Source organism: Balaenoptera musculus, chromosome 8 (genome assembly GCF_009873245.2).
Source record: "Balaenoptera musculus isolate JJ_BM4_2016_0621 chromosome 8, mBalMus1.pri.v3, whole genome shotgun sequence".
NCBI classification, from domain to species: Eukaryota; Metazoa; Chordata; class Mammalia; order Artiodactyla; family Balaenopteridae; genus Balaenoptera; species Balaenoptera musculus.
The window spans coordinates 28878270-28904313 of NC_045792.1; the positions used below are offsets into that span (position 1 = coordinate 28878270).

The window sequence follows — 26044 nt, forward strand, 5'->3', positions numbered from 1 at the left end:
TATATGTATTTATTGAAAAAAATCCACAGACCCACACAGTTCAAACCCGTGTTGCTCAAGGGTCAGCTGTATTACATGGAAAAGAGGAAGGGTGAACTATTTGAAATTATTTTCTCAATTTTAATTCCAATTGAAATGAGCCTGAGTTCTGAGATAATCATTAATTTTGCTTGTCAAAAATGATGTTAAGAGAGCTCCCAAAGTACAAAATATTAGGCATCAGGTCTAGATTTATGAAGAATTTGGGGAGGTAGGGGATAATAGAAAAAATATGGATGTTGTTTGTTTAACCACAAGGCTGCCATTTGGCCTTATGTTTTTAAACAAAATCAAGAAGTGCTTTGAAATGTGATGTGTTTTAAACTGTTCTTTTTTTGCTTTCCTGTAATTGGAGCAACATACTAATTTCTACAAGTTGTGACTACTAACAGAGAGCAATCACCTCACAGACTTGTACCGAAGAGATGAAACCATCCAGGTGACAGGACACGGCCATGTGCAGAGTCCCCGCTTCCCAAACAGCTACCCCAGGAACCTGCTTCTGACCTGGCGGCTCCATTCCCAGGAGAAAACAAGGATACAGCTAGCCTTTGACAATCAGTTTGGATTAGAGGAAGCGGAAAATGATATCTGTAGGTAAGTGGGAAATAAAATCCATTTTAGGGTAAAATTCCAAGGTGGAAAAAAAAAGACAGATTTAAAACATCACATCAGACTTCTCTTTTGGGCCCTCCGGACCTATCTGAGATACTCGACTTCTTTTTCAAAAAGCCTTTATGTCAGTCCTAATGGACGAAATAAATTGGAGCGCAGACTGCCTCTGCAGAAAGCCTGGTAACCTGGCATGACTCACAGAAACTCACTCCTGCAATTGTCAGAGCCAGGCTGTGTGACTCCCAGAGAAGGGGGGAATCTGGGGGCCCCTATCTTGGCCAGGCCTAGAACAACCTTTGTGAGCAGGTAGATGCCTCCAATATCCCGGGTCACCTGCACCATGTCACATGGCTCTGGTGCAAGCCTGCCAGGGCTTAAGGAGTGTATTCCCCTGCTGGGCTCCAGGAACTGACCCAGCACTGGGAGATGATGATGGCAAGGACCCTGTCAGGTCCTTACCTGAAATCGTAATTTTAAGGCCTCAGATATGTGTAAGAAGGAAGAGAAGGCAACCTCCCAGGATCAGTGTGCTCCTTAGAGGTCTGTTTCTTCCTGTAGTTTCTGGGTCAGCAGAAGATGAAAGCTACGCCTGATAATCTTCTCCCTTCTTAGCATGTTTATCAGAGAAAGCCCTGGCTGTTGTTCTCTGAATTGTCCGCTCACAGCATCTTATTCACTTAATTAGCGTGTGTAAGATGAAGAGGATTTTCTTTTTCCTTTCTGTACTTTACTGCACGCACTTGTTCTGCATTGCCAATGAACTACTACTAAACTGCTAAATTCTTTCAGCAGGTTTTACTTTGAATAATAAAAATTGGGTACTTCAAATTTGGCTGTCCTTTATTGCATGTCTATTGTGCTGACAGCTTTTATTATGTTGCTGTTTTTTCAAGAATAACAGCAGTGACCGTTACTTTCTAGGACCACAGAGGGTAATGTATGCCTGAAAGCAGAGATGAATGCATGCAGGAAGAGCCAGTTAATATTTACAAAGAGAATAAGCTTGAGGAGACCTTGTGTCTTTTCAACCTTGAAAGGGAGAACTCATTTTCTGTGCTCAAAAAAAAAAAAAGACCTTGGAAACAAATGAAAAGCCGCTATTATGGGGATATATGTATACTTATGGCTGATTCACTTTGTTGTACAGCGGAAACTAACACAACATTGTAAAGCAATTATACTCCAATAAAGATATTTTTTAAAAAAAAAGGTTATTAAAGGTGATGTCATTGAAGAGACACTGGCCTCCACTGCAGAGCAGGATTTTGATCTGGTAGTGATTGAGCCCTTTTGGCATCCTGACCTTAAAACTAGGAGAGGAAGTTAGGATGGTTTCTTTTCCAGACCCTTCATCAAATCAAGTTGCTCCTAAAAATTTATGGAGGGAGGTAGAGAAGTAAGAGGTAAAGGGGCGAGGAAGCAGGGAAAGAGGCAGATCAGAGACCTGCCTCAGGACCCTCCCTGAACCAAAATGGTGCTCTTTTGACTTCAGACGCAGAGTAAAAATTGTGCTGATGTTGTGTTTTTTAAAAAACAAAAGTGACCTCTTGCATTATTAGCAAAGTTCCAAGTATATTCTTGCTTTGTGCAATAAATATGATTCACATGTATTGTATATAAAATGAAATGCAATTGATTTCCTCCCATTTGTTCCAAACCTCCTTGATGTTTACATTGTAATATTTTATTGCCGGAATAGCGATTCTTTCTTAGTGCTTTTCACTTTTCAACACCGTATATTAAGTAGTTAATTTACATAGCACCCAAGAGGTATTCAGCTGGTAGAATTACATAAACCTTCTTATTTTGCTCATTAGAAAACTGAGGCAAAGGACATAAAGGTCTCACAAATCACTGTCAATGAAATTTAGTAACCATTTTATTATGCTCGCCTCCTCCTTAGATCACCCTGCCTGATCCAATAAGAGCTCTGAGGTGCGTGGGTAAGACCAGTAAAGTTGTATTGGATTTTCTTCATATTCAGACGTGATGGTTCTCATGCTGATTCCTTTTGGCAATCGTGACAGGAAAATATAAAATAGATATGAGATTTCTGCCACTGTTCACCTTGAAGGCTCACCCTGAGTGCTCGTTTGCATTGTGACTTTAGCATCTGAAGTCATTTGAGGAGAGGTAGATTGGAGGAGTGAGACACAGATGCCCGGAACTGAAAGGCACAGAGTTCGGCTCTCAAGCAGAATGTTTTAAGATCTTGGGTGTCTGAAAATAGAATATAAATGATCCCTAGAAGATGTCAGCTTGGTCACTGAAGATGTCCTATTATGTGATGAAAAAGTGAGATGCTGTGGAGGGACTTTGAGGATTCAGACGACTCTGTGGAATATCTGAAACGCCTCTCCTGTCTTCTTCAATCCTGGGATTCTGTGTTTCTCTGACTAGTGCCAGTGGTGAACCCATGGTCTTACCCTCATTCACACACAGCCCAGATATTTCCAATATTGGCTAGCGCACATCCCTCCTCAAAGTCATGTGTTTCCATTATGATAAATGTCATAGTTTATGATACGATCCTTTTAAAAGACAGTTTCCAGAAAGAGAAAATAGTCTTTTATTTTATTTTACCATTTATTTTCTACAGTGAGAGTGCTGATTTTATGTGCTGTATAGGTATAGATCATTTCCTTTCTCAAGGAAACACTGGATGCGGTAAATTAATTCAAAGTGGGAATTTGTTTAAAAACTTGATAAGTAAATATTTGGGTATATAATTAGAGCTACATCTCCTAAAGTATGACAATAGATTATACTTGTTAATTTTTCCAGGAAAACGTTATGAGCCAGATGCTCAGAAAGTAGCCCATTTTGATTTTTGACGATTTAGGAAGAATTACGGCTAAAAGTGTGTAAGGGTGTTTCCTCAGAATAGATTGTTGAAGTTTGAATTTGAGAAACCTAATCCAAAAACGAGTTTTCCTTCTAAAATATCTGTAGGTTATAATTTTCATTTCAGATGATAGGTCATGAGAGATCACATATGTTAGTTTCAATTTCTCAGTGAAAGTATGAATTTCAAAGTCTAGTTTAATCAAAGTTTATGTCAAATTGGTACTAGGTATGATTTTGTGGAAGTTGAAGATATATCTGAAACCAGCACCGTTATTAGAGGACGATGGTGTGGACACAAGGAAGTTCCTCCAAGGATAACATCAAGAACAAACCAGATTAAAATAACATTCAAGTCTGATGACTACTTTGTGGCTAAACCTGGATTCAAGATTTATTATTCTGTTGTGGTAAGTAGCTTAACCACCCTATGATTAAAAGCAGACACGGTTACATGAAGTATAGAGATCGTTTTCTGTGATTAAATTCAGTGGTGTGAGAGTGAATGAACTGTGTTAATTGTCTATGGTATGCTTTGTCCCTGCCTTGTGGCCAAAATGTTAAAGCCTTCTTTAGTGAGAAATGCCATTTTAGCTCTGTTAAGTCAGTGCTTGGGCCCATGCATTTTGAAAGAAAGCGTAGTGAATAGAAAAAGTAAAATAGTTTATAGTAAAGCATATACCATATTGCCTTTGATTCAACTGGAGCAAAATAAATGTACAGCCAAATAGAAGGTAAGTGAGAATTGAACCTCTTGGTGTGAAAAATTGTCTATGTAATTCTAATCACAGAAGAGTGCCAATGATTTTAGTTTAAATTATGACTCAAATTTGGGAAGGGCCTATGTTATAATCATAGAGCCTCAGGGTTAGCAAGTATCTTAAGAATTGGAAGGTATAATTCAGGACCCAAGGTTTGATTTTTGTTTACTACACCCATGCTTATTTGTGGTCTCACCTCTACTTAAACACCTCAGCAGCCATTTCCAACTTTATATGGTTCTAACTATTAGAAAATCTTCAACCTCATATTGCGGCATAATCTACCTTGTAGTTAAGTCTAGTTGTTGGGTCACCCATGGTCATGGGTCTTCTTTACTCAGTCATTCATTAGTAGAACAATATAAAGTTCCTTCTTATTGACAAATATTCTGATAGGTGTAGTAGATACAAAGGCAAGCAAGAAGACAGGGTTCTTGAACCTGCTGGAGCTGATAGTCTGGTGGAAATGACAATTAGAAGCCATAACAACTGAGAATGATAATAAGACAGAAGTACTGGGTGTTACAGAGAAGCCCAGGGGGATATTGGGATAATTTTGCCTATACATTACGTTTAGGATACATTAAATATCCCTGAATCCTTCAGTTGTTTGTAGCATATTGCCTTTTGCTCTCCTGGCAACGTCTTTAACTCTCATTCAGTTTATTGCTATCCCTTTTCAAAGTGTGGATGCCGAAACAGAACACAGTACTACAAATGGAGTCAATTTGGGTTTTTTTTTTTTTCCTCTTATGAGTTAAATTTAGAGTAGGAAAAATCTTGGTTTTTTTAATCTAATGTGGTTTCTTTTTTCTTTTTCTTTTTTTTTTGCATTATGATGAGTGGTTAAACACAAAGTGAATTCTACATCAGAATACTATAAATGAAAAAATAGCATGTGGTGATACTGGTTCCAGTTTTAATTTGAAAATAATCCACCAAGCATGATATACATTATTGCACACTCACGCAGTGCTGCTCAGCATTAAAGTGGAAGTGTGAACCTTTGGTTTCTACATGTCTTTGCTTTTAATGTGTTCAGTGATGCATCTGTTCTCAATTGTTCATGGACAAAGCAGGCTCAGCATGTTGGAATGGTGCTGTGTCAGAATGGCTTAGTGAAGGATCTTTTTTCCCCTTAACATATCAAGGCCTGTTAGTGCTCATGTGTATACTTTTTTTTTTTAATTAATTTATTTATTTTTGGCTGTGTTGGGTCTTCGTTTCTGTGCGCGGGCTTTCTCTAGTTGCGGCGAACGGGGGCCACTCTTCATCGCGGTGCGCAGGCCTCTCACCGCCGCGGCCTCTCTTGTTGCAGAGCACAGGCTCCAGACGCGCAGGCTCAGTAATTGTGGCTCCCGGGCCCAGTTGCTCTGCGGCATGTGGGATCTTCCCACACCAGGGCTCGAACCCATGTCTCCTGCATTGGCAGGCAGATTCTCAACCACTGCGCCACCAGGGAAGCCCCATGTGTATACTTTTTGTGAAGCTTTGGTTATGACTAAGTTAAATGGTCCATAAGTCAGTTAGAAACACCTTAACTCTAACACCATATCTTTAAGGCAAAATAACTCCTTTTTGTAGAAAAAGGCAGTGCAGGTGTGGATTTAGGGAAGAATGAATATTTTTGTTTGAGGTGCTTTGGGTTACAGTGCAGGTTCATCACTCATTTCCTAGCCAATGTTAAGTGGAATATCGGACAGCCTTTGTAGTATGGATGTAAACCGTTCGGCATGACTCCACTCACTTACTTATTCACCTCCACTAGTACATTCAGTTGTGTTTTTAGAAATGATGGTAGTCATAAATTTTTTGTTATACAGCCTCTTGGTCTGCATTCATTGAAAATAGCTCCGGGCTCTCTTTCCGCTCCTAATTGGCTTCTGGCACTAAATATGATCAATTAGGGCCAAAGTGCTTTGGTGGCTGAATTCCAAGAGGTAGAGTGAGCTTAACCTTCAGGTGTATATAAACTCGAGATCTGTGTGGCTTTTTGATAAACTCTTGCATTTGATTCTTGTTCAACAGGGATCATTTATGCCTTGACCAATGTTTTGGAAAGGTCATTTTATTCATGTTTAAATTTTTCTCAGAGAAACTTTAAAGCAGAGATTATGAACTCAAATGCTACAGAGCCCAGACTTAAAATTCATAGTGAGCCAGATATAAAATTAGAGGGAGACAGTGGGATTAAAAATGGCAAACCCCGATGTATGTCAGTCAAATCATTATGCTGTACACCTTATACAGTGCCATATGTCAATTATATCTCATAAAACTGGAAAAGACGGCAAGCCTTCTTTAAGTGTATTTAAATAATGATTTTTTAAATGTTGTACAGGCCCACAAAGCCTGTAGAGTTTGGAGGCAGCTGTTTTGCAATCCCTCCTTTCAGGAATGGCAGGTGCTGGGGAAATTTGAGCAATAGTTCCCGAGCAATCACAGTGTTCTTAGAAAATGGCAAGTAGCTATTTGGATAGGTAAAGACCACCTCCCTTCTCATCTCTACCTTTCTATCTCTCAGTCTTCCATCAAACATTTCTCTTCTTCCTACCTTAGTGACTCTCCAGTTGTACAAGGGCCTCCCCTGAGGCTGTAAGTTATAGGTGCCCAGGACCATAAGAGCCCACTACACTGGAATCACATCTACATGGTTCATGCTTATGATGTTTTTGGAATACCAAGTCTAGTGTACATTTTTAGTCAATTTTTCACTCCAGCAAAGTGTGGGAGACTGACTAATGGTTAACATCTTGATCACTTATTTTTGGTTAGCAATTATTCTTGTATTACAATTTTGTTCGGTGTGCTTGGAATTCAATTGTCTACTTTTTTTTACAGCATCTATCACAGTCTTTCCTAGGGCAAGGCAGCACAGCCATAGGGGACCAGAGCTTTGCTGTAAAGCACACTTTGGATCAAAGGAAATTTCCCCAGTTTACTAATGGTGTGATATAGAATGGGTCTCTTACCTTTTGGTTTTACATCCGTAAAATGGGGATAATAATTGGAGTTGGTGTGAGATTTTAAATTAATAGCAAATACTTATCATGACACCTAGGATATAGTGGAAGTGCTCAATGAATAATGGTGATAATGATCCTACCTTTACCATCACAAATTGTGTGTGTGTGCGTATATATATATATATATATATATATATGTATTCCCTCTAGATAAATGGTAATGAACTATTTGAGGGTAGGGCAAACATCCTGTGTGTATTCCACACAGTGCCTTATACATGGCTAGACAGTGTGTTTGTTGAATTGACTCTTCCTGAGAAAATATGATTCAATTTCATATTTCAATTTTTTGCTCTCCTACTCAGCTTTCTTTCCTAATTTCACTCAGCTGAGGAGGATAGATACCATCAGAGGGCATAATGAAGCAGAATGGATAATGTTATCACATTGTTATCAAGATGTGTTTGTCTAAATAAATTAAGCTCTCCCATCTCAAATCTAGTTTATTGGGGAATGAATGGATGGATTGGATTGTTAGGAATCTTTTTTGGAAGACCATTAAGTAGTTTATTGGAAAGGTGTCCAATTACAAGGCTCCCAATGGATGGTGTGCAAAGAAGTCAGCAAGCATGGGTATATGAATTTCAGCTCTGCTGCTCACTGGCTAAAGGCTCAGCTTTCTCATCCGTAAGATGGTGATAACACTGCCTGACACACAATTAACTAGTTGTAGGATTAAATTAGATAACTTTTGTAAGCCACCCTGCCTGGAACTTAGTAAATTACTCAAATATCTGCTGCTCTTATTGTTATCATTATCACTGGCATAATAATTAATATATCATCAGGTGATAAATGAACTTGGCAGTCCTGTACAAACATCCCAGCTGTCAGTGTGTGTGTGCATACACATATACACACACGTCTGACCATAATTCACCTCCTTCATCAAGGTAGAAGCATTTTATTGTATATTGTGATAAACATTTAAAAAGCCTTTTATTTGTGTGTGTGTTTAATGGAAAGTTCATTTTTTAATTCAAAAATTCAAAAATTATTTATAATTTTTTTATTGAAATATATTGATAAATGATTTACAATATTGTGTTAAAATAAAAAATTAAATTATTTGAAAGCTATTCCAAACCTTTTTTGTTTTATTAACAAACTCTAGTTTATTTCATGAGTTGAATTTACTAATACCCATTCTAAACACTTTCTAAAATAAAAAAGCAATTTTATCACCAATTTTTTAACTGTGTATCTCTGCAGTTTGAATTAACTTCAAGTGGCACAGTTAAGATTGCCATTGAGATTAAAACTCCACATGAATCATGGCTTTGCATTATAAATAATTTTTTTTAAATAGAGGAAGAAAGAGAAGAGGATGGAAAAGAAGATGAGGATGTAAAGAAAAAGGAGGAATAAAACCAGTGAGTTAATAAATAAGATTCTCAGTTATAACAACTTTCACAGATTCTAACTTTGCTCACCTAAAACTTACCAGTTGGTGAAACAAAAACAAAATAATGGTGGACAATTCATTATTATTCCCCTAAACTAATTTTCAAACAAAGCTAGAGAGTAAAGGACCTCATTCACTTTCTCTACAAAATGTGGAAATTCCATCTTTATTTGCATAGTCAGATAAAAATTGTTGAAGGTTTTGAATATCCATGGGTATTCTGACCACTTCAGCCAGGACTGTATATAGAGCCAAGGATAGTCAAGGTGAGGGTGGTAATCACATAGCAGATTCTGTTTACCTCAGCTTCTACATTTTGGTATATCCTTCTGGAGGTTTGGTGATATGAGAGCTGCAGTATTATTTATTAAATGCCTACTGTGTGCTAGACCAAGCTCAGTCTAGGGTCCTAGAGATACAGCTGTGAGGAGGATAGGCAGATCTCTGTCCTCAGGATCTCATATGGTAGCAGAAGGAAACAAACAATAAACATTTAAGTAAATAGGGAAATAAGTACATACATACAAACATAAATTTTTGAAGTTCAATAAAAGCTAGAAAGAAGATAAAAGAGAACAGTGTGACGGAGAGTGACTGGAAAAGGATCCACTCCAATCAGAGTCAAGGAAGATCTGTAGGTGTAAAATTTGAATTGATACCCAAAAAAGGAGCAGGAAACACCATGGGAAGCTATGGGAGAAGTGCTTTAAGAAAAAGAACAGCAAATGCTAGGCCCTGAAACAGAAAAGAGAAGACATCTTTGACAGTAATGATTCTTTTGGTGTCTTGGGATTCAGGCTACTGGAAGGAGGCAAACATAAGAGAGGGAAGTAGAACAGTAGCTCATTGCTCTCTCAGCTAAGCATGAGAAAGAAGTTTTCTTATCCTCATCTCAGCCCATCTATTTTGGATGTTTCTCAAATCTTTCAGTACTTAGACCAGGTAAGGTAGCTAAAACCAGAGGGTGAGCTAGGGGCAGATACTAAGAAAGTATCAACAAGATAACAAACAAAGTGTGGGGCAGAAAGAAAACAAGGGGCATGGTCCAGGTCAGACAGGAGGATAGCATATGCATACTCCAAAAGCCCTAAGTAAATGTCATGGCAGTAGACTGCCAAGTTGGCAAGCCCAGGAGCGTCAATGGATATTGGTTGAAGCATTCATTCTTAACGCCAGAGTCTCATTATTGCAGCATTTTATAGGCAAGGCTAGATAAGTGTTCTTATTTAAAACTTTACAAATGTTCTAAAATTTCACCAATTACAGAGATCATTTTGATGAACGAGGAGTCTCATTGGGAAGGTTAAGTGAATCAGTTATTTTCATCAGATTACCTTCCTAAAACCTGAATACATAATGAGAACTTTGATCGAGTTCTTGAGAGAGTAAAGAGCAAAATGTAATATAGTCCTAGAGCAAAGAATAATTTGACAAAGAATATGGCTAGGTCCAGAAGCAAATGATAGGGGTTGAGGAGAATAAAGGGGAAGTGGGCTCTTGCAGGTGGGGGTGGGGAGCGGAAGAGGAGGAGGTAGGTAAAAATAGGATTAAGGGAGCAGGAGGAGACAAGAAAGTCAGGTGGAATGAAATCCCATGATAATATGTTCCCCTGTGGAATTCAGGGCATTTTTGCTAGTTATGTATTCATTTTAATGCATTATTCAACAGACTTTTTATTGGACACCTATTATGTTTCGTGCACTTTGATAAATACTGGATATAGAGTAGTAAACAAAACGAGACAAGGTTCCTGCCCTCATAGAACTTACAATTTGGTAGGCACAGTCCTGATGATGATGATGATGACAAATATATTATAAAATAATAATAGTCATAAATAATAGCATTAACCCTTTGGGTTATTGTGAGGATTAAATATATGGGGCAATGTATGTGAAGTGTTTAATTCAGCACACAGCATATTGTAAATAATCAATCTGCTGCTATTAAACCATGTATTTTGCCTGAAAACTGGTTGTAAGAAAAATATAGAATCTTAGAGATCCAGTGCCTAGGCCAACCCTCTTATTTTATAAGTGAGACAGCGGACTCAGGTTGAGTAACTTTACCAATGAAACAGTGAACACAGGTTGTGAGTTTGTCTGTGGTCACAGAGCTCACACATGTGTTATCCAATGAGATACGAAAGCTGTGGACCCTCTCCAAAGAAAAATAAATATATCTAAATTTTTGCATAAAATACCAGGGAAACCCCGTGATTCTCATCTGTGATGTCCCTTAGATGCAGTTAAGAACCCCACACATATTGCCTCTGCATGTTCTCTGACTTTGGGAATGTTTTCTTCCATGTTGGCTAATCCTTTCCAACATAAGCAATGTTTGAAATAGTACTTTACTACTGTAATTCATTTTCCTCATAAAACCCATGTGCTAATCACATGAGCAGATGACTCCCCAGGTGCTTAGTAAACACATTTCCAACTTTGAGAGGGATGCTGTTTAATGGCACTTGGACAGTCCAGTATCCTGTTTATCTAGTATTACATTATATGGACTTGCCACAAGTAAACTTTTATCCTTGAAAACCAGAAAGACGCAGTGATATTAAATAACTGGGCCTCTTTATACACATACCACTTGCTCTCCATAACTGTGCTTTTTGATGTACTAATATTTTGGTAGATGAAAGAAGTGAGAAAGATGAAGAAGGAAAAAGCTATTCGACTATATTAGAAAGTGGCTTGCGTATTAAAGATATGCCTAAATCAGAGCAGTATTTCTTTCTTAAAAAGCTATGAAGAAGTGAACCTCAGTAAAAAATATCTCTGCCTAATGTTCACTTATAAATTCAACAGATACTTCTGAGAACTTACTGTAGATAATAAAAAGAAAATTATATTCCTGTGAGGGAGAAAGGCACACAATTATAAAGCACTGTGTATTGCAGTGATGAAATGTGCATGGAATATTCTGAGCACACAAGGAGGAGGAACACATAAGGGATGCAGTGTTCCTCACAAAGATGGGGCTTGCTGGTGTAAGGAAAGATAAAAAAAGTATTTTTTTCCTCTACCCTCCTAGGTTCTGTCTTGAACTCTGCAGATTAGACCGGCAAAAAACAGGTTAAGGAGAGAAAAGCACCCAGATCATTAACACATGCATGTCATACACACGGGAGCACTCAGTGACGAGTAGCTCAGAGTGGTGGTTGGAACTTGGGCTTATATAACATTCTAACCAAGGAGAACACATTTTTAGAGAAGTGACAAGACAAAGGAAAAGGACTTTTAAGTTTCTAGGGCAGCAAATTGTGGGAAGGTAAATATATGGGAGAATAAATGGAAGCGAAGGACTAGTGAGTAAAGTTTGTTATGTGGATTCCTCTGGTGCCTCTCTAGGCTGATAAGGGTTCAGAGTTGTCTCTGGTGAGGGGATGGGGGACAACCTTTGCAAATTTATGTGCTTCTGGGTATGTAGCGGGAGGACAGAGAACTTTTCCTGAGCCTGCTTCTTTTCAATTGCCTTCAGCTCAAAATAATTCTTATGCGAAAGTGGCATATTTTGGGGTGGCATATTCCACTACCATTCACTGGACTGGGTCATGGAGGGAATAGCACCCTGAGAAGGGAATGTTGCCTAAACAAAGGCACAAAGTCAGAAAAGCAAGGCATTTCGGAATATTCTGATGAATTAATCCAAAGTGTTGCAGGTTGAGGGTGCTAACCACTTACTATCCTTTCTTTATTCTTGCCAGTAGGAAAGAGATACAAGAAGCCAAAAGATGATCAAAGTAGCAATTTTATTAAGGGTGGTCCATGAAATGCCAAATCTCAGGACTTTCTTGTAAAACTAGAGTAGAGAATTTGGCTGGGACCCAAAGCCAAAGTATGGTTGTGCCAGTACTGTGATGCAAATTCAGAACAAAGGATTCTTTTCAAGGGGTCTAGGGGATACACTTACATGCCCCTCCCACTGCATAGAAGGTAACAAATAGTCACAAACAGGCGGGAGAGCTGTTGAGGACAGGATGGCCGACTCCAATCCCAGCTGTGCTTAGCATATGGACCCAGGGAGTGGGGAAGAGCTGAGACCCTTCCCAATGGTTGGTGTCAGAAGCAGGCAACCCAAGAGAGACATGGGGAAAGGGGATGGGGATGAGGAAGGGAGAGAAGATGGAAGAAGTGATGAAGGGAAGAAATTCATGAAGGGAAAAAAATGTCTGTTGATATCTCCATATCTGAGGGCTGAGGCAGGAATATGGAAAAAAGCGTTTCTCCTCCAGAAGAGCAAACAAAGATCTTTGTGCCCCTGAAGGGTCCAAGACCACAGTGATTTTTATGCTTTTTTCAGTCAGTCATCTTTGGTTACAGTCTTTGGGGAGTCAATACTACCCACCTCTGGTCCTAAGGAGAGCTAGGGTGACCCACTCCATCTACATAAGGATCAGCCATTCTGACTGGGAAATTGAAGATCCCTGGAACTTTGGGGAAACTCCAGTCTTCTCTCCCAGGTGAACGAAGGAATGAGAAATCAATCATACAGACAGGACTCATCTAGCCTTGAAAATAACTGTCCCTAACATTCCCTTTATCAGTGGGAGCGTGACAGATTAAGGCTGACCTCCATTCAACATTGCTTCTTTCACCTGTGAGAAAATTGAGCTACATAGTCAAAGTGACTCTTCCCTTATTTCGAAATCAAAAATAGGAGCCAGACAGGAAAAAAAAAAAAAAAAAATTAAAAAGAGAGATTGGAAAGGCATGGAAAAAGAGAGATACATGAATAAATAATCAGGTTGCTTCTTGGCTGGGCCCTGCTAACCACTTCCTGATTGGTCTCCTATCTCCCGTCTCCCTACTTTTAGTCTCTCCTGCACATGGTTGCCAGCTGAAGTAGAGCTGTAATCAAATCATTTTCCAGCTGAAAACTTGTGAATGATTTTCAGTTTCCTGTGGAGTAATGTGTAGATGCCTCACTCGGATACTGAGAGCCTTCCATGTTCTGATCCGACTAACATTCTAGCTGTCAGTTCTGCCATCTCCCTCCACAGATTGTTCAGTCCAGGCCAACAGCATTATGCCCTGATGGCCCAACTACTTCATGATTTTCCCCCTCTTATATCTGACAGTTAACTTTTGGATGTATATTTCCTCAAGAGCCCTCCTCTCTCTGTCAAAGACATACTCATGTCAAATATACCACTTGTTCTTAGCTCCTCAAGCACAAATGCTCTTTCCCTTTGTTAGGCACCCACATTGATATTCTTTATCGCCTTTTTTTTTTTTCAAAGAAAATGTAATATATACATATACCAGACATTTTTGAGAATACATAGAAAAGTAAAAAAGAAAAAATAAAACCACCCATAGTTCCCATCATTCAACTACAACCACTGTGAATATTTTGGACCATTCTTTCCAGCCATTTTTTAACCCATGGAAACCTATTTACAGGTCTCACTGTCTCCATTAGAGTGAAAGCTCCATGAGGGTCGGGAGTGCCTTATTCCTACAGGTCTATCACAGGGCATTGTGTACTAAGTAGGTCTTAACATGTTTAACTGAGCTGAACCAACAAGTAAGTATTCATTGAGTACCTGTGAGGCATCTGACAGTTTGGAGTAAAAGCAATATATAAAAGCAATCCCCAGTGATGTATAAAGAGACCATTGACTATGTTTTTCCAGATTTAGGACCAGAAAGACTTTCTCCCTCTCACTCTAATGTTACAGTCATATCAACATACCAATGGCCCTCAGTTGCTTTGGTCACTGGGCATTGGAAGGGGTGGGGGTGAGAGTGGAGGAGTGGGGGCCACTGTCAGGGTCAAATGTCAGGAAAACTGTGGATTGGAACCAGGCATCCTGATTGTAAACTCTGCCTCCACTACATTTTAATCTCAAGGAGCATGTAATTGTGTCAGTAACAGCCTGACCTCAGCAGTTCTTACATCAGACTGTGTAATAGTGACATCATAGCAAACATGGTTCAGATCCTCTATTGATGCAGCTGCTGAGCTGCCCTTCCTCATGAAGAATGTCGGCCGCCTTGAAAGACTCAAGTCTTCTTATTAATTGTACAAAGGTCTTTGAGGTCCTGATGTCTGTCACTCCAAGGGTCTTTGCTGAGGCCCCAGGAGCTTTCCAGGTTTTTAAGATACTCCAGAGCTATTTGTTTGTTTGTTTATTTGTTTTGAGGTTTTCTGTACAGGATAAAGGATATATGACTCAGAAACACTCAAATTCAAATCACTGTATTGTCTATGAGACTTAGGACATATGATTTAAACTGACCAAGCTGGTCTTTCTTCATTTGTAAAATGGGAAGGATCCACCTGCATCATAAAGTTGCTTGAGGATCACCTTTAAAATATATGGGTTTGATAAATATACTATACACAACAGAGGGAACTATTATTATTACTGTTACCATCTAAATGTCTTTGGAGAATTAGAATCAACTTAGGTACATCCCAGGTCCTTTAAGAGATATTGTGTCTTAGTTCATCTGGGCTGCCATAACAGAATACTGTAGCCTGGGGGGCTTATAAACAACAGAAATTTATTTTTCACACTTTTGGAGGCTGGGAAGTCTAAGTTCATGGCACCAGCAGACCCATTGTCTGGTGAGGGCCTGCTTTCTGGTTCAGAGACAGCCCTCTTTTTGCGATAACCTCACATTGCAAAAGGGGCCAGGGAACTCTCTGGGGCCTCTTTTATGAGAACACTAATCCCATTCATGAGATCTCCACCTTCATGACCCAATCACCTCCCAAGGGCCCACTTCCTAAAGCTATCACATTGAGGATTAAGTTGCAACATACCAATTTTGGGGAGACACAACAATGGGTCTCTAGCATGTTGGAACCAGATGAACACTAGGGAGATCTATGGACTTGGAGTAAGGTCAGGCCTAGGAACAGTTATGCAGTATGATTCCGATTCCCAGCTAAACCCACAGATTTAGGCAGATGTGGGGGGAGAGCAAGGCAAAACCTCTTAATACCTCTATTCTTCTATGCTGCATTAGATGTATACTCTCTTCATCCCGTTTGAACTATTCATGAAAATATCTTGAACTATACATTTAATATGAAGATTCTAATTTTACCAGTGTATTTGTATTTTAAAAGTTCCTTGATGTCACTCCTATAGAAAGACATTCATTCCTCATCTACAAAATACTGTGCAAATAGCCCCTTTGGCTCAAAGGCAAGCCAGGTCTCTCAAGTATATAGTTGTTCAAGCTATGAATACTCAATGTCATCTTCTGGCATTTTTTTTTTTTTCTGAAGTGCTAAAACCAGCTATTTTTACAAAGAGAAAAAGACACTAACCACCCCCCCCCCAGTATTTTAATCTCTGCAATAAATATCTCTATAACAGATAAAGAAATATGAATTTGAAATAGAAACATTTCTTTTAGGCATGGAGGATAGCCTAGATAGGGAAGGGTTTTTTTAAATCATTAAAGAATAGAATATGAATACAAAATCTTAACCAAGAAATCAGTCCTAAAGAAAAATCAGTTATAAAGGCAGAGCTCTAAATTAAAATTTCAGACCACTACCTCATTTTGATTTAATGGTACAATTAGTTAGAATACACAACTATCAATAATCTGTTTTCTTCTGTGCCTTTTGTAAGAACTTCCCTTGCATAACAAAAACATATGCTATTTATCAATATGAAAATAAAATGATGTTTCTAAGTCCCGTTGTGGGCAGAATGGCAAAGCAGATCTAAGTTTTTGTGTCTCCAGTTTCCTTTTGGAATCTTCTAAAACCCTAATCCACCCCACCTCACCCCACCTCTGCCCAAATGTTTTTTTCCTCACAAATCAAAATGGCTAGCAGATCTTTCATGAAGACCAAGCTGTAAATTAATTCTCTAATTAATTCAGTCTCTCATTCATTCTACATGTATTTTTGTGGATCTCCATCTCTATGTCAAGTTCCAATTCCTGGGGATACAAATAAGATGGGAAACCTGCCCTCAAGATAGTAAAGTTAAGCAGACCTGCTGTGATCAGCGATAACAGAAACACAAACTGAGAGGTTGTGGGAGGGGATAAGAGAGAAAGTAATTGTGTCTGAGGGAAAGAGAAGATGGTCAGGAAATGAGTCACAGAGGAAGCAGTAGCTGACCCAAGGAAAAGGTAGGGAATCATTCAATCCAAGCAGAGGGAACAAAAAAGCTGACTGATGACAGCTTTAAAGCCTTACTCATCCCAAGTTATTTGCATGTAAAAGTGATAAATCCTAAAGGTAAAAGGAAGAAAATTGGCCAAAAGCATTTCAGGCTTAAACCATAGAGTATAATTTAGACAGCACAAAGCATCACAGTTCCAAGAAAATGATTCTTAACCAAGTGTTTGCAGTAGAACTATCTAAAGCTTTTTTTTTTTTTTTTTTTAACTATAGGTGCCCAGAATTTACCCCAGACTTAATGAATCAAGGGCCTGCAAAACTATTTTTAAAAGCTCCTCAACTGATTCTAATGTGCTGCCCTGATAAAAACTAGTTCCTTTGATAAGAATTCTTAATTTATAAGCAGAGCCCCAGAATTTACACTATTCTTTAAGGATACCATCCTCAGCTTCGTGTTTGCTACTCGTTTTACCACTTCAATAGCACCGTTTACCACAGCTATTTTACAGCACTTATGTGTTGACATTTCTTGTTCTGGTTTTAACTGGACGAGGAGCACTTTAAAGACGACGACAAGCCTTAATTATATTGTGTCTGTTGCTTACTCCCATCACTTAGTAGGGTGGCAGTTACTCAGTAAATGTTCCTGAGTGAATTAATGTTCTGTAAGCTTCCAGAAGTCATCGTGAACATTTCTAAAACATGTGCTATGTACGAAGCACACAGTAGGATTAAATGAGATAAGATATGGGAAAGCCCTTTGTAAAATGTAAACGCACCACAGTTTCCAGATATCGTAACAAACTACTGAGTGTGCTTCTTAATTTCATTAAAAAGCTCGATAGGCTGAATTCACACTTTTACATCAATGTAAATATATTTAAGTCCCGTGAAAAGAGACCTCTTAATTAATTAGTTTTCTTAATTGCACACTGTCTTCACATCAAACAGCAAGCTGGTTCACATCTTCCGTTAGTCCATTTTCTGTGTGGAAGCTCTAGGAGAGGCGGGCACAGTGGCCGCTTTCAAAGACAGCATTCATGCTGTGATCCGTTTATGAAAAAAGAAAGCAAAGCAGCTTTCTTACCTCATTCACACCATCCCCACACGTGGCCCATTCTCTTCTCTCAGCACACTAGATTGCATTTTGAAGGCACTATTGTTCTGACCTTCAGTTAAGAGAAAATTTCTTCAATTTTGCTATTTAAAAATAGTCTGCTGAGGCAGAGAAAATACACCTAACAGTGCCTGTTTGCTTAGCTGTTAACAATGAGAATGACACTTTTTATGATAAGGGTACCGGTGGAGACTGTAGCACTTGCATCTCCCCATCCTCCCCTGGGCTGTGGAGTGCCTTGCCTTTGTTTTCAGTGCACTTACTATACAGTATCAGCCTTCTTTTCCCTGTTCTAATAATTCTATAACCTCTACTTTAATTTCTATAAACTCTGCTTCTCAACACATTCCAGTTTGAATGACTACTGCCTCACCTTATTGTTTAGACTGGTGGTCTCAGTAACCAACCATATGTTTAAAGGAAAATAAAAATCTCTATACACAGTTCTTTTGGGTATATTGAGACCCAATTTCCAACATGGGGTGGAGGGTTCCCCACACCAGCAAACAATTCTCGGACACTAGCAGGGTATCCAAGAATTCAACTCAGTTCTGATACTATCTACCTAGAGATAGCATCAGATTCCACAGGTTAAGGGCTCAGTCCCACAAGACTGTCCTCCCCCCCTCCTCCCCAACAAACTGCAGACTATTCACCTGTGCTTCTGACAGACTGGCTGTAAATCACAAGTTCCTGGGGTTTGATTAATTTGTTTGAGCAGCCCACAGAACTCAGAAACATTTTACTTACTTGATCACTGGTTTATTATAAAAGCATATAACTCAGGAACAGCCAAACGGAGGAGATGCATAGGGCAAGGTACTTGGGAAGGGGCACAGAGCTTCCTTGCCCTGTTCCAATGTACCACTCTCCCTACCTCTCCATGTGTTCACCAGCCCAGAAGGTCTTTGAACCCTGTCCTTTTGAGTTTTTATAGAGGCTTCATTACATAGTCGTGATTGATTGAATCTCTGGCCATTAGCAATTGATTCCACCTCCAGCCCCTTTCCCTCCCTGGAGGTCAGAGGGTGGTCTCCTAGTGACCAGCCCCCATCCTTAGGTGTGGTCCAAAAGTCACCTTTTTAACATAACAGAAGACTTACCTTTATCACTGTCAACACTTAGGAAATAGGTTTAGGAGCTGTGAGCCAGGAACAGTGGACAAAGAGCGAATGTACATGAGAAATGTATTTTGCTCATCACAATATCACAACAATATATCCCATTATCCTCAAATACATAATAAGTGATAATTGGCCCTGCCATTCCTGCCCTGATTTTATAGGTGAAGCGACTGCCAATAAAGTTCATTGCTAGACACACTTGGTATATTTGAATGAAAATGTAATCAAAATAGAACAAAGTAATACATATATTATTTGATTCATCTGTGTATACTCATATACTATAATTACCAAGAAGGATTTGAAGCAGCTGATTCAACAAATAATTATGGAGAACCTGCTGTATGCTTGGTACTGTGGGGGATTCAGGGGACCTAGTCCAGTTTTGGAAGAAAAACCAATATTTGACAGTGTTATCAGTTAGAATGGAATAAGGGTTATGAAAGAAGTGCAGAAAAGTGCTATATGGTCACTCGGGGTAACAGAATTCAATCTGTTGTTGGAGGTGGCAGTAAGTCAGGAGAGAGGAACACTGCTTCACAGAACTCGGATGTCCCACCACTTGTAGCCCGTATCCCGTCCTGGTGCACTTTGGGCAGTAGAAGAAAATACTGGGAATGAGGGTATAGGCATTGTGTTTTCTGTTTGCACTTGGAAAAGTGCTAAGATTTTTCTTCATTAATGAGCAACTCCCTTTTTACCTCCCTAATGCCTTAGTATCTTTCTCTATGAGCCCTGTTTTTTCCTCTCTTTTTCTGTTGGTCTGGCTATAGCTACCATAATCTCTTCCCTGGGCAATACCCAAAAATCTCTTTCCTCCCTTGTTTCTCTGCCTCTAGGATTGTCATTGAACCCCTTTTCCCCATAGCAACCAAGAGATCTTTCCAAGACTCAAACCCAAACAAATCTGCCATTCCTCTTTTTAAAACCCTTCAGTGGCTCCCCATTTTCTGTGATGAAATCCAAACCCTAGCATGGAGACAGAGCATTTTGTGGTTTGTCTCTGCCTGCTCCTTAGCTTTATCCTTTACCCTGGCTCATCTCTCATCCTGTCTCCAGCCATCCTGAGCATAATAGTGTTCTAGGAATAGTTGTGGCATGTTCACAGTCTCTGCAAGTTAATTTATGCTTCCTTTGCTTAGAGGAGGCTCCATAAAGTCTCTGGAATTTGAATGCAGACTCTGCTGCTTACTCAGTATAGGACCATCAGCGAGGCTTTCAGCTCTCCAAGCCTAAGGTTTCTTATAAAGTGCAAATAGTGAGTTGTGGAGTCCTTGTCAAGAGCAGAGATAGTATGTCCTGGTGCAGAGGTTGACACATAGTAGGTGTGCAGGATTACCACCTACTTCTGATCTTTCAAAGCTCCTTTCCAAGCATCACCTCTTGAGTTGGGCCTCTCCTCACTTCCACTTGTGTGTGCCACACTTGCGTTCTTTTACGATGCATCTATAACAATTTATGACACTTTTTAGATGTTAGTCTAGCCCTAAAATTTCATGAAGGCAAGGGTCCTGTCTTAATGATTTCTTTAGGCCAAACCGTTGGCAAAATTCCTCGCATATAGTTGATACTCACAGTATATATATATATATTGGTCAAATGAATGAAATATTGTTGCTAGACTTTCGTAAAAGTTTCTTTTGATATTGGCCAGTTCATTGAAGCTCGACAGACAAAAACTGGAAGCATCCCCATGTTGCAGTTGAGAATGCTATATCCATGAAATGGAAGTGTACCCACATTTATACTGCTAGATGGTAGACTTCTAATTATAAGTATATATATGTTTTAACATGTATTAATATTTGCACCATCTCACTCCAGCTCCCATTATTGGCTCGTAGAATTAGATGTGAAGTTATCACTAACACATTCTCAATAAGGGGGTAAGGGTGCCTCTTGTCAGGGAGGCTATGTATTAGCCTATCTATACCTATTTTTGAGTTTTCACAAAGCTGACCTTCACAGTCTCATTCCCTGATGCCATGTGGAGAGGATATTTCCTGCTAATGTTTTTGACAACCAATCCCTGTCCAGTCTTCTTGCAACTAACTGCCTTCTCCATAGAGCCTTGGAAACATACAAGAGGAAGAATAAAAAGGCAAGTGAGTCAAGTGGCTCCTCCTACCCTTTGCCACTTTGCTGTAGCACTTGTTCTCAGCCAGGGGTGATTTTGGCCTCTCCTTCCCCACCACCCCGAGATAGTGGACAATTTCTCGAATCAATTTTGGTTGTCACAGTGGGACTGGGGGTGGGGGGGATCCACTGGCATCTAGTAGGTAAAGACCAGGAATGCTTATCAGTGTTCTACAGTATAGAGGTCACCTCCTTCCTCAGCCCCAGCAAAGAATTATCCAACCCAAAGTGTCAGTAGTGCTGAGTTTGAGAAGCCCTGCTCAAAGCCATTTGTATACATTTTACTGCCCAAAGTTACCCTTGAGATTTCCTGGAGTATTTTGGAGATAGGGGTTTGAGGAGAAATGAGAGCAACAGAGGACCTATTAGGACTTAAAGGAGAAGGTTGGAAGGGGCAGGATTATGTATGTAACAGAAAACAGAGGGAAATTTGTACAAATCACAGCCTCCTATCACCATTTCTTCACTTATGTGACCCTCTCTCAAGCTTCACTGTCAGTGTGCTTAATGCTGTGTGTTCATGCCGTGAGGATTCCCAGTGGGCAATCTGAAATTGATATAATTAACAAAGTAGCTGGAGGTATGGTAAATATTACAACTATATTGTTGCTATACTGTGAAGTAAGAAACAACTTTATAGTGGGAGAATTCCTTAATAGGTTTAAATGGATCTAATACATGAGATGGAATATTAACACAAAGATAACATCCTAGGTTCTTATTTCTTTGGCAGTTCTTTTAAATTTACAATAAATTCTTACCTAGCCAGGTATTTTATATTGTAAAATATGTTGCATATCCAAGAGTAGTATAAATGATTAAGCAACTATTTTCAATGTACAAAAAGTATCAAATATTTCTACTCTTTATATTCGTTGTCTTTAATCCATTCCTCATCAATTAAATGCCCATGAGCAAAAGAATTGGGGTTCAATACAATATGGAAAAGTTATTTTCCATATTTAATTTATGAATGATTAAAAGAGAAGATTTCTAATATGGGACTTATAGCAATAAATAAAATACAAATATTTCTTTCCGCTGTCTCATTCTCTTTCAGAGGCTACAAGTTTAGGATTAGTTGTATACATTTTGAGATGCATTATAAAATGGATTAACATTCCAACTGTCTTTGTTGCTTTTTCCTCAGAGCACTTTTCTGATAGAGAGCTCAGGATATTAACGACAAATGTGATTTTCATAAAGTATAGTCCAGGCAAACCAAAGGGTTTACAAACTAGAGGCCTTTTAGGAAAATAAAATAAAAAAGATATTGAAATAATAAACATAAAACTGAAGCTATGATATGAATATATTCACAATAGAAGACAGATGCTCAGTGAAAAACACATAACATTGCTAAAAGCAGAAATGGAACGCTCTTGTGGGTCATTTATTATACTCTCCATTACATCAGTGGGGTTGATTTCTTTCCAAAGGTATGTCTTTGAATACTTTGTCCACTCTGGTGTGAAATGACTTACAGGATGGCTTTTCTACTACTTCCATTGTGAGGCCATTTCACAATTTAATAGATATCACTGCTGGGAAAACTTTGTAGATACGGAGGCTACATTTTCTGTTATACAATTTCATGCTCTGACTTCTAGTTATTGCCCTCAGGGAACATCGTAAACAGTTCTTTCCCTTCATGGTGACACATTTTGGATTCTTGGAAATTTGTATCATACCCCTAAGTCATTCTCTTAAATATTTTATATGTAGTGTACATCAAGTACTTAATTCCTCTGTTGATGAACAATATATTTAGTTTTTATAATCTTGTCTCATAAGTCATTTTTCTCAGCCTGTTAATCAGTCAGCTGTTCTCTAAATCCCCAGAAGTTTGTCAACATCTTATACTAAAGTACTTGCAAAATGATTTGGTAATCTGATTCCATCTTACCAATGCACTGCACAGATCAACAATTGATTCCTAGTTTCAGACTGGAGTGCTTTTGTGTTTTTGACAATTTTGCAATATCTTAACAGTTCCCTCCATAGCTTTTTTTCACTTGCTATATTTCATAGGACTTTCTCCACTGAAATCTTAGATAAAATAGTTCCACTTCTAGATTCAGTGACACCAAAGGAGTCCTAACAATTTTTTTAAAATTAAAACTCATTTACTCTCTACTACGTATGATATAATGTAATAGCCACTTTGCAGCAATTGTTAATAGAGAAATAATTTCACAAATTTCTATGTTCTTTCAGCTCTGAGATAATCTGTATCTAACGTAATATCAACATTTCCATATAAAGAATATCTAAAATATGTTGCAAAATCTGCCCCCACAAAGACCCTATACATGTACATTATGCAAGTTATTGGAGTTACTGAGGGACCTTTGTCAGGTTAATAATTTTCTCCCTCTGAAATGTATAGGGTACATAGTTAGCACAACCATCTTTTCCGTTTCTTTCAAATTGATTACGCATGGTCATCTATGTTGGGAAGATGATCTACTTTCTTTTAAATTTCTAAGGTTTTCTTTTTAATATTAAATGTTTCACATCCTATAAGATGGTCTTTCCTTTTCACAATATTCAAGTTTAGAGTTCTCCAGTTCCAGAATTAACATTATTATGAAAACCACTGTTGTTGTTTTGTCTGAGTATTTTGTTGCTATCAGAATCTACATTTTTCACCTTAAAATAAATCAAATATGGGTAGTGAACAAATTTTAAAAGATTTTGACCCTGTTCACAGAGTTGAATCTATGAGAATCTTTGTAATATCTTGAATTTCAGTACTAAAATCCCCTGAATAAGTAGCTCCGATATCAAAGGACAGAAATATAGAGAAAATATTTTTTTCACAGTGCCCTTAAAACACTTGAATTAGTCACCTGCTACTCCACCTTCATAGTATTTATGTTAAGGACAATACCTCAATAGTTTAGCAGGAAGAAGAACACTTTTGGAGCTAAAACTAAGTGTCAACTAAGGACAATACCTCAATAGTTTAACAAGAAGAAGAACACTTTTGGAGCTAAAACTAAGTAAGTGTCAACTAAGTGTCAACACTTTGGAGCTAAAACTAAGTGTCAGCTGTCTCAGTGCCAAAAGGTGGCTTTATAGAATATTTAGTTGTCACACATTTTAAAATGTTTAAGAATAGAAATAATCATTAACCCATAAGCCAATCTTTAACTTTAAGCCACCTTTATGAATAAAGATAGCTTAAAAATGAATTGGCCACCTGAAAATATGGTCTTTAAACTTAATAAATAAATTCCCAGCTGATAGATAATGGATCCTCATTAAGAATCTGAGAAGGACATGTGTCACATTATGCCCTAAAAGCCCAGCTATTCTTTGAGTCTTTATTGAGAACCTAATATGTCCTAGGCAGTATACTGGCTACTGTGGAAGCATGAAGGTCAACAAAAAGTACATTGTAAAAATCTGTATACTCTGGGAACACAGAGGTGGGAGCACCTACATCAGAACTAATGATGCTTCTCAAAGGGAATGATTCAATTTGTGTTCTAAATGATGAGGTGAGATTAGCTAAATGGGAAAGAGTTGGGAGGACTTTCCAGGCAAAGGGAACAGCCTCTTCAAATTTGAGAAGGCTGATAAAGCATGAAATAATTCTGAAACCTTGGGGAAATATGAGTGACTGGCTAGAAAAGTTGGAGAAGATGACAGGAACCAAATCATGAAGGTTTTGATGTACTCATCAAAGGACTGCAAGCTGTTCAGAAACTCTGAGGGATTTAGGCCTTGGAAGTTACATAGATAGTATAGCACTTTTTGTTTTGATTTTACACTTGAAGACCAATATGGCAGGTCAGTGGAGGACAGATTGCAGTTGGGCAAGAATGGAGAAAGACTAATTAGGAGGCTCTCATAGTCATCCAGGAGAGATATGATAAACTTTTAAATTAAAGCAGAGACTAGAAGACATGGTTTTGAAGGATTAAGAAAGTATAATCTGAAGGATTTAGTGACTAATGAGGGAATGTTTCAGCATGGCTCCTAAATGTGTGATGTACACAATTAAGTGAAGGTGGTTGTATTTTTCTAGGAAAGGAAACACAGGAAGATGAGCAGGTTTTGTGGAAAAACTGATGAGTGCCATTTTGGACATGTTGAGTTTATGGAGATTATGGGCCATCCAATGGGAGGTGGCCAGAAGGAATTTGGCAAAATGATCTGATATCAACAAAGATTTCTTGGCCTAGGATACCGAGTCAGGCATCATTCATGTATAAATTATTGTTAAAGCCAAGTCAAGTAAAGGCTAGAAAGGGTGCATTGAGAACTCAGAAGCTATTAAAAATATTAATAAGAGTCTTTTTATCAGATTGAGTGGCGGAGCAAGAATCAGGCTGCCATGAGATGAAGAGTGAATCAAATTTGCAGTAAACAGAAAGGGTAAACTACTATTTCAAGAAGTTTAAGTGTAAAGGGACACAGATTTAAAGAAATGATACCCAGAGAGGTTAGATGAAGGAAATAGATCTTTAACTGATAAAGAGACTCAAACATTTTTTATAGGTTATATAGGACAGGCATGTAGAGAAAAGGTTAAAGATACATGAGAAAGAAAGACAACATGGTGTGGTGGGTTTGTAATTTTTCTCAAGCAGATATCCAGGTGAAGAATGATTGGATCGCTCTAGAGAGGGGCTTTTGCAGGATGAGTACCTGAGGACAGCTAGGTGGTAAGGCAGTATTGATAAGAGAGGACTTGAAGTGATGGATTATGAGGTCTCTAAGATCAATAGGAGACTGATAACTTAGAGGAACATGGAAGTATTAAGTGAATGAAGAGAGAGAGATAGCAGCAAGTAATACAAGGGCTTGCAAGGATATGGAAGGCATGGCCGCAGAGTGCACTGTGCATTTCAGATTTC

General features: G+C 38.6%; 1 protein-coding gene across 2 annotated transcripts in view; it reads left to right on the forward strand.

The window, feature by feature from the left end:
• Positions 1 to 26044, forward strand: part of PDGFD (platelet derived growth factor D) — a 227292-nt gene that overhangs the window by 151895 nt on the left and 49353 nt on the right. Inside the window, exons 2-3 of one of the 2 annotated variants that reach the window (XM_036862399.1) lie at positions 432 to 636; positions 3728 to 3908. In XM_036862399.1, the coding sequence (XP_036718294.1) occupies positions 432 to 636; positions 3728 to 3908 (386 nt within the window). The remainder of the gene's footprint in view (positions 1 to 431; positions 637 to 3727; positions 3909 to 26044) is intronic. The other variant, XM_036862400.1, reaches the window with a different exon arrangement.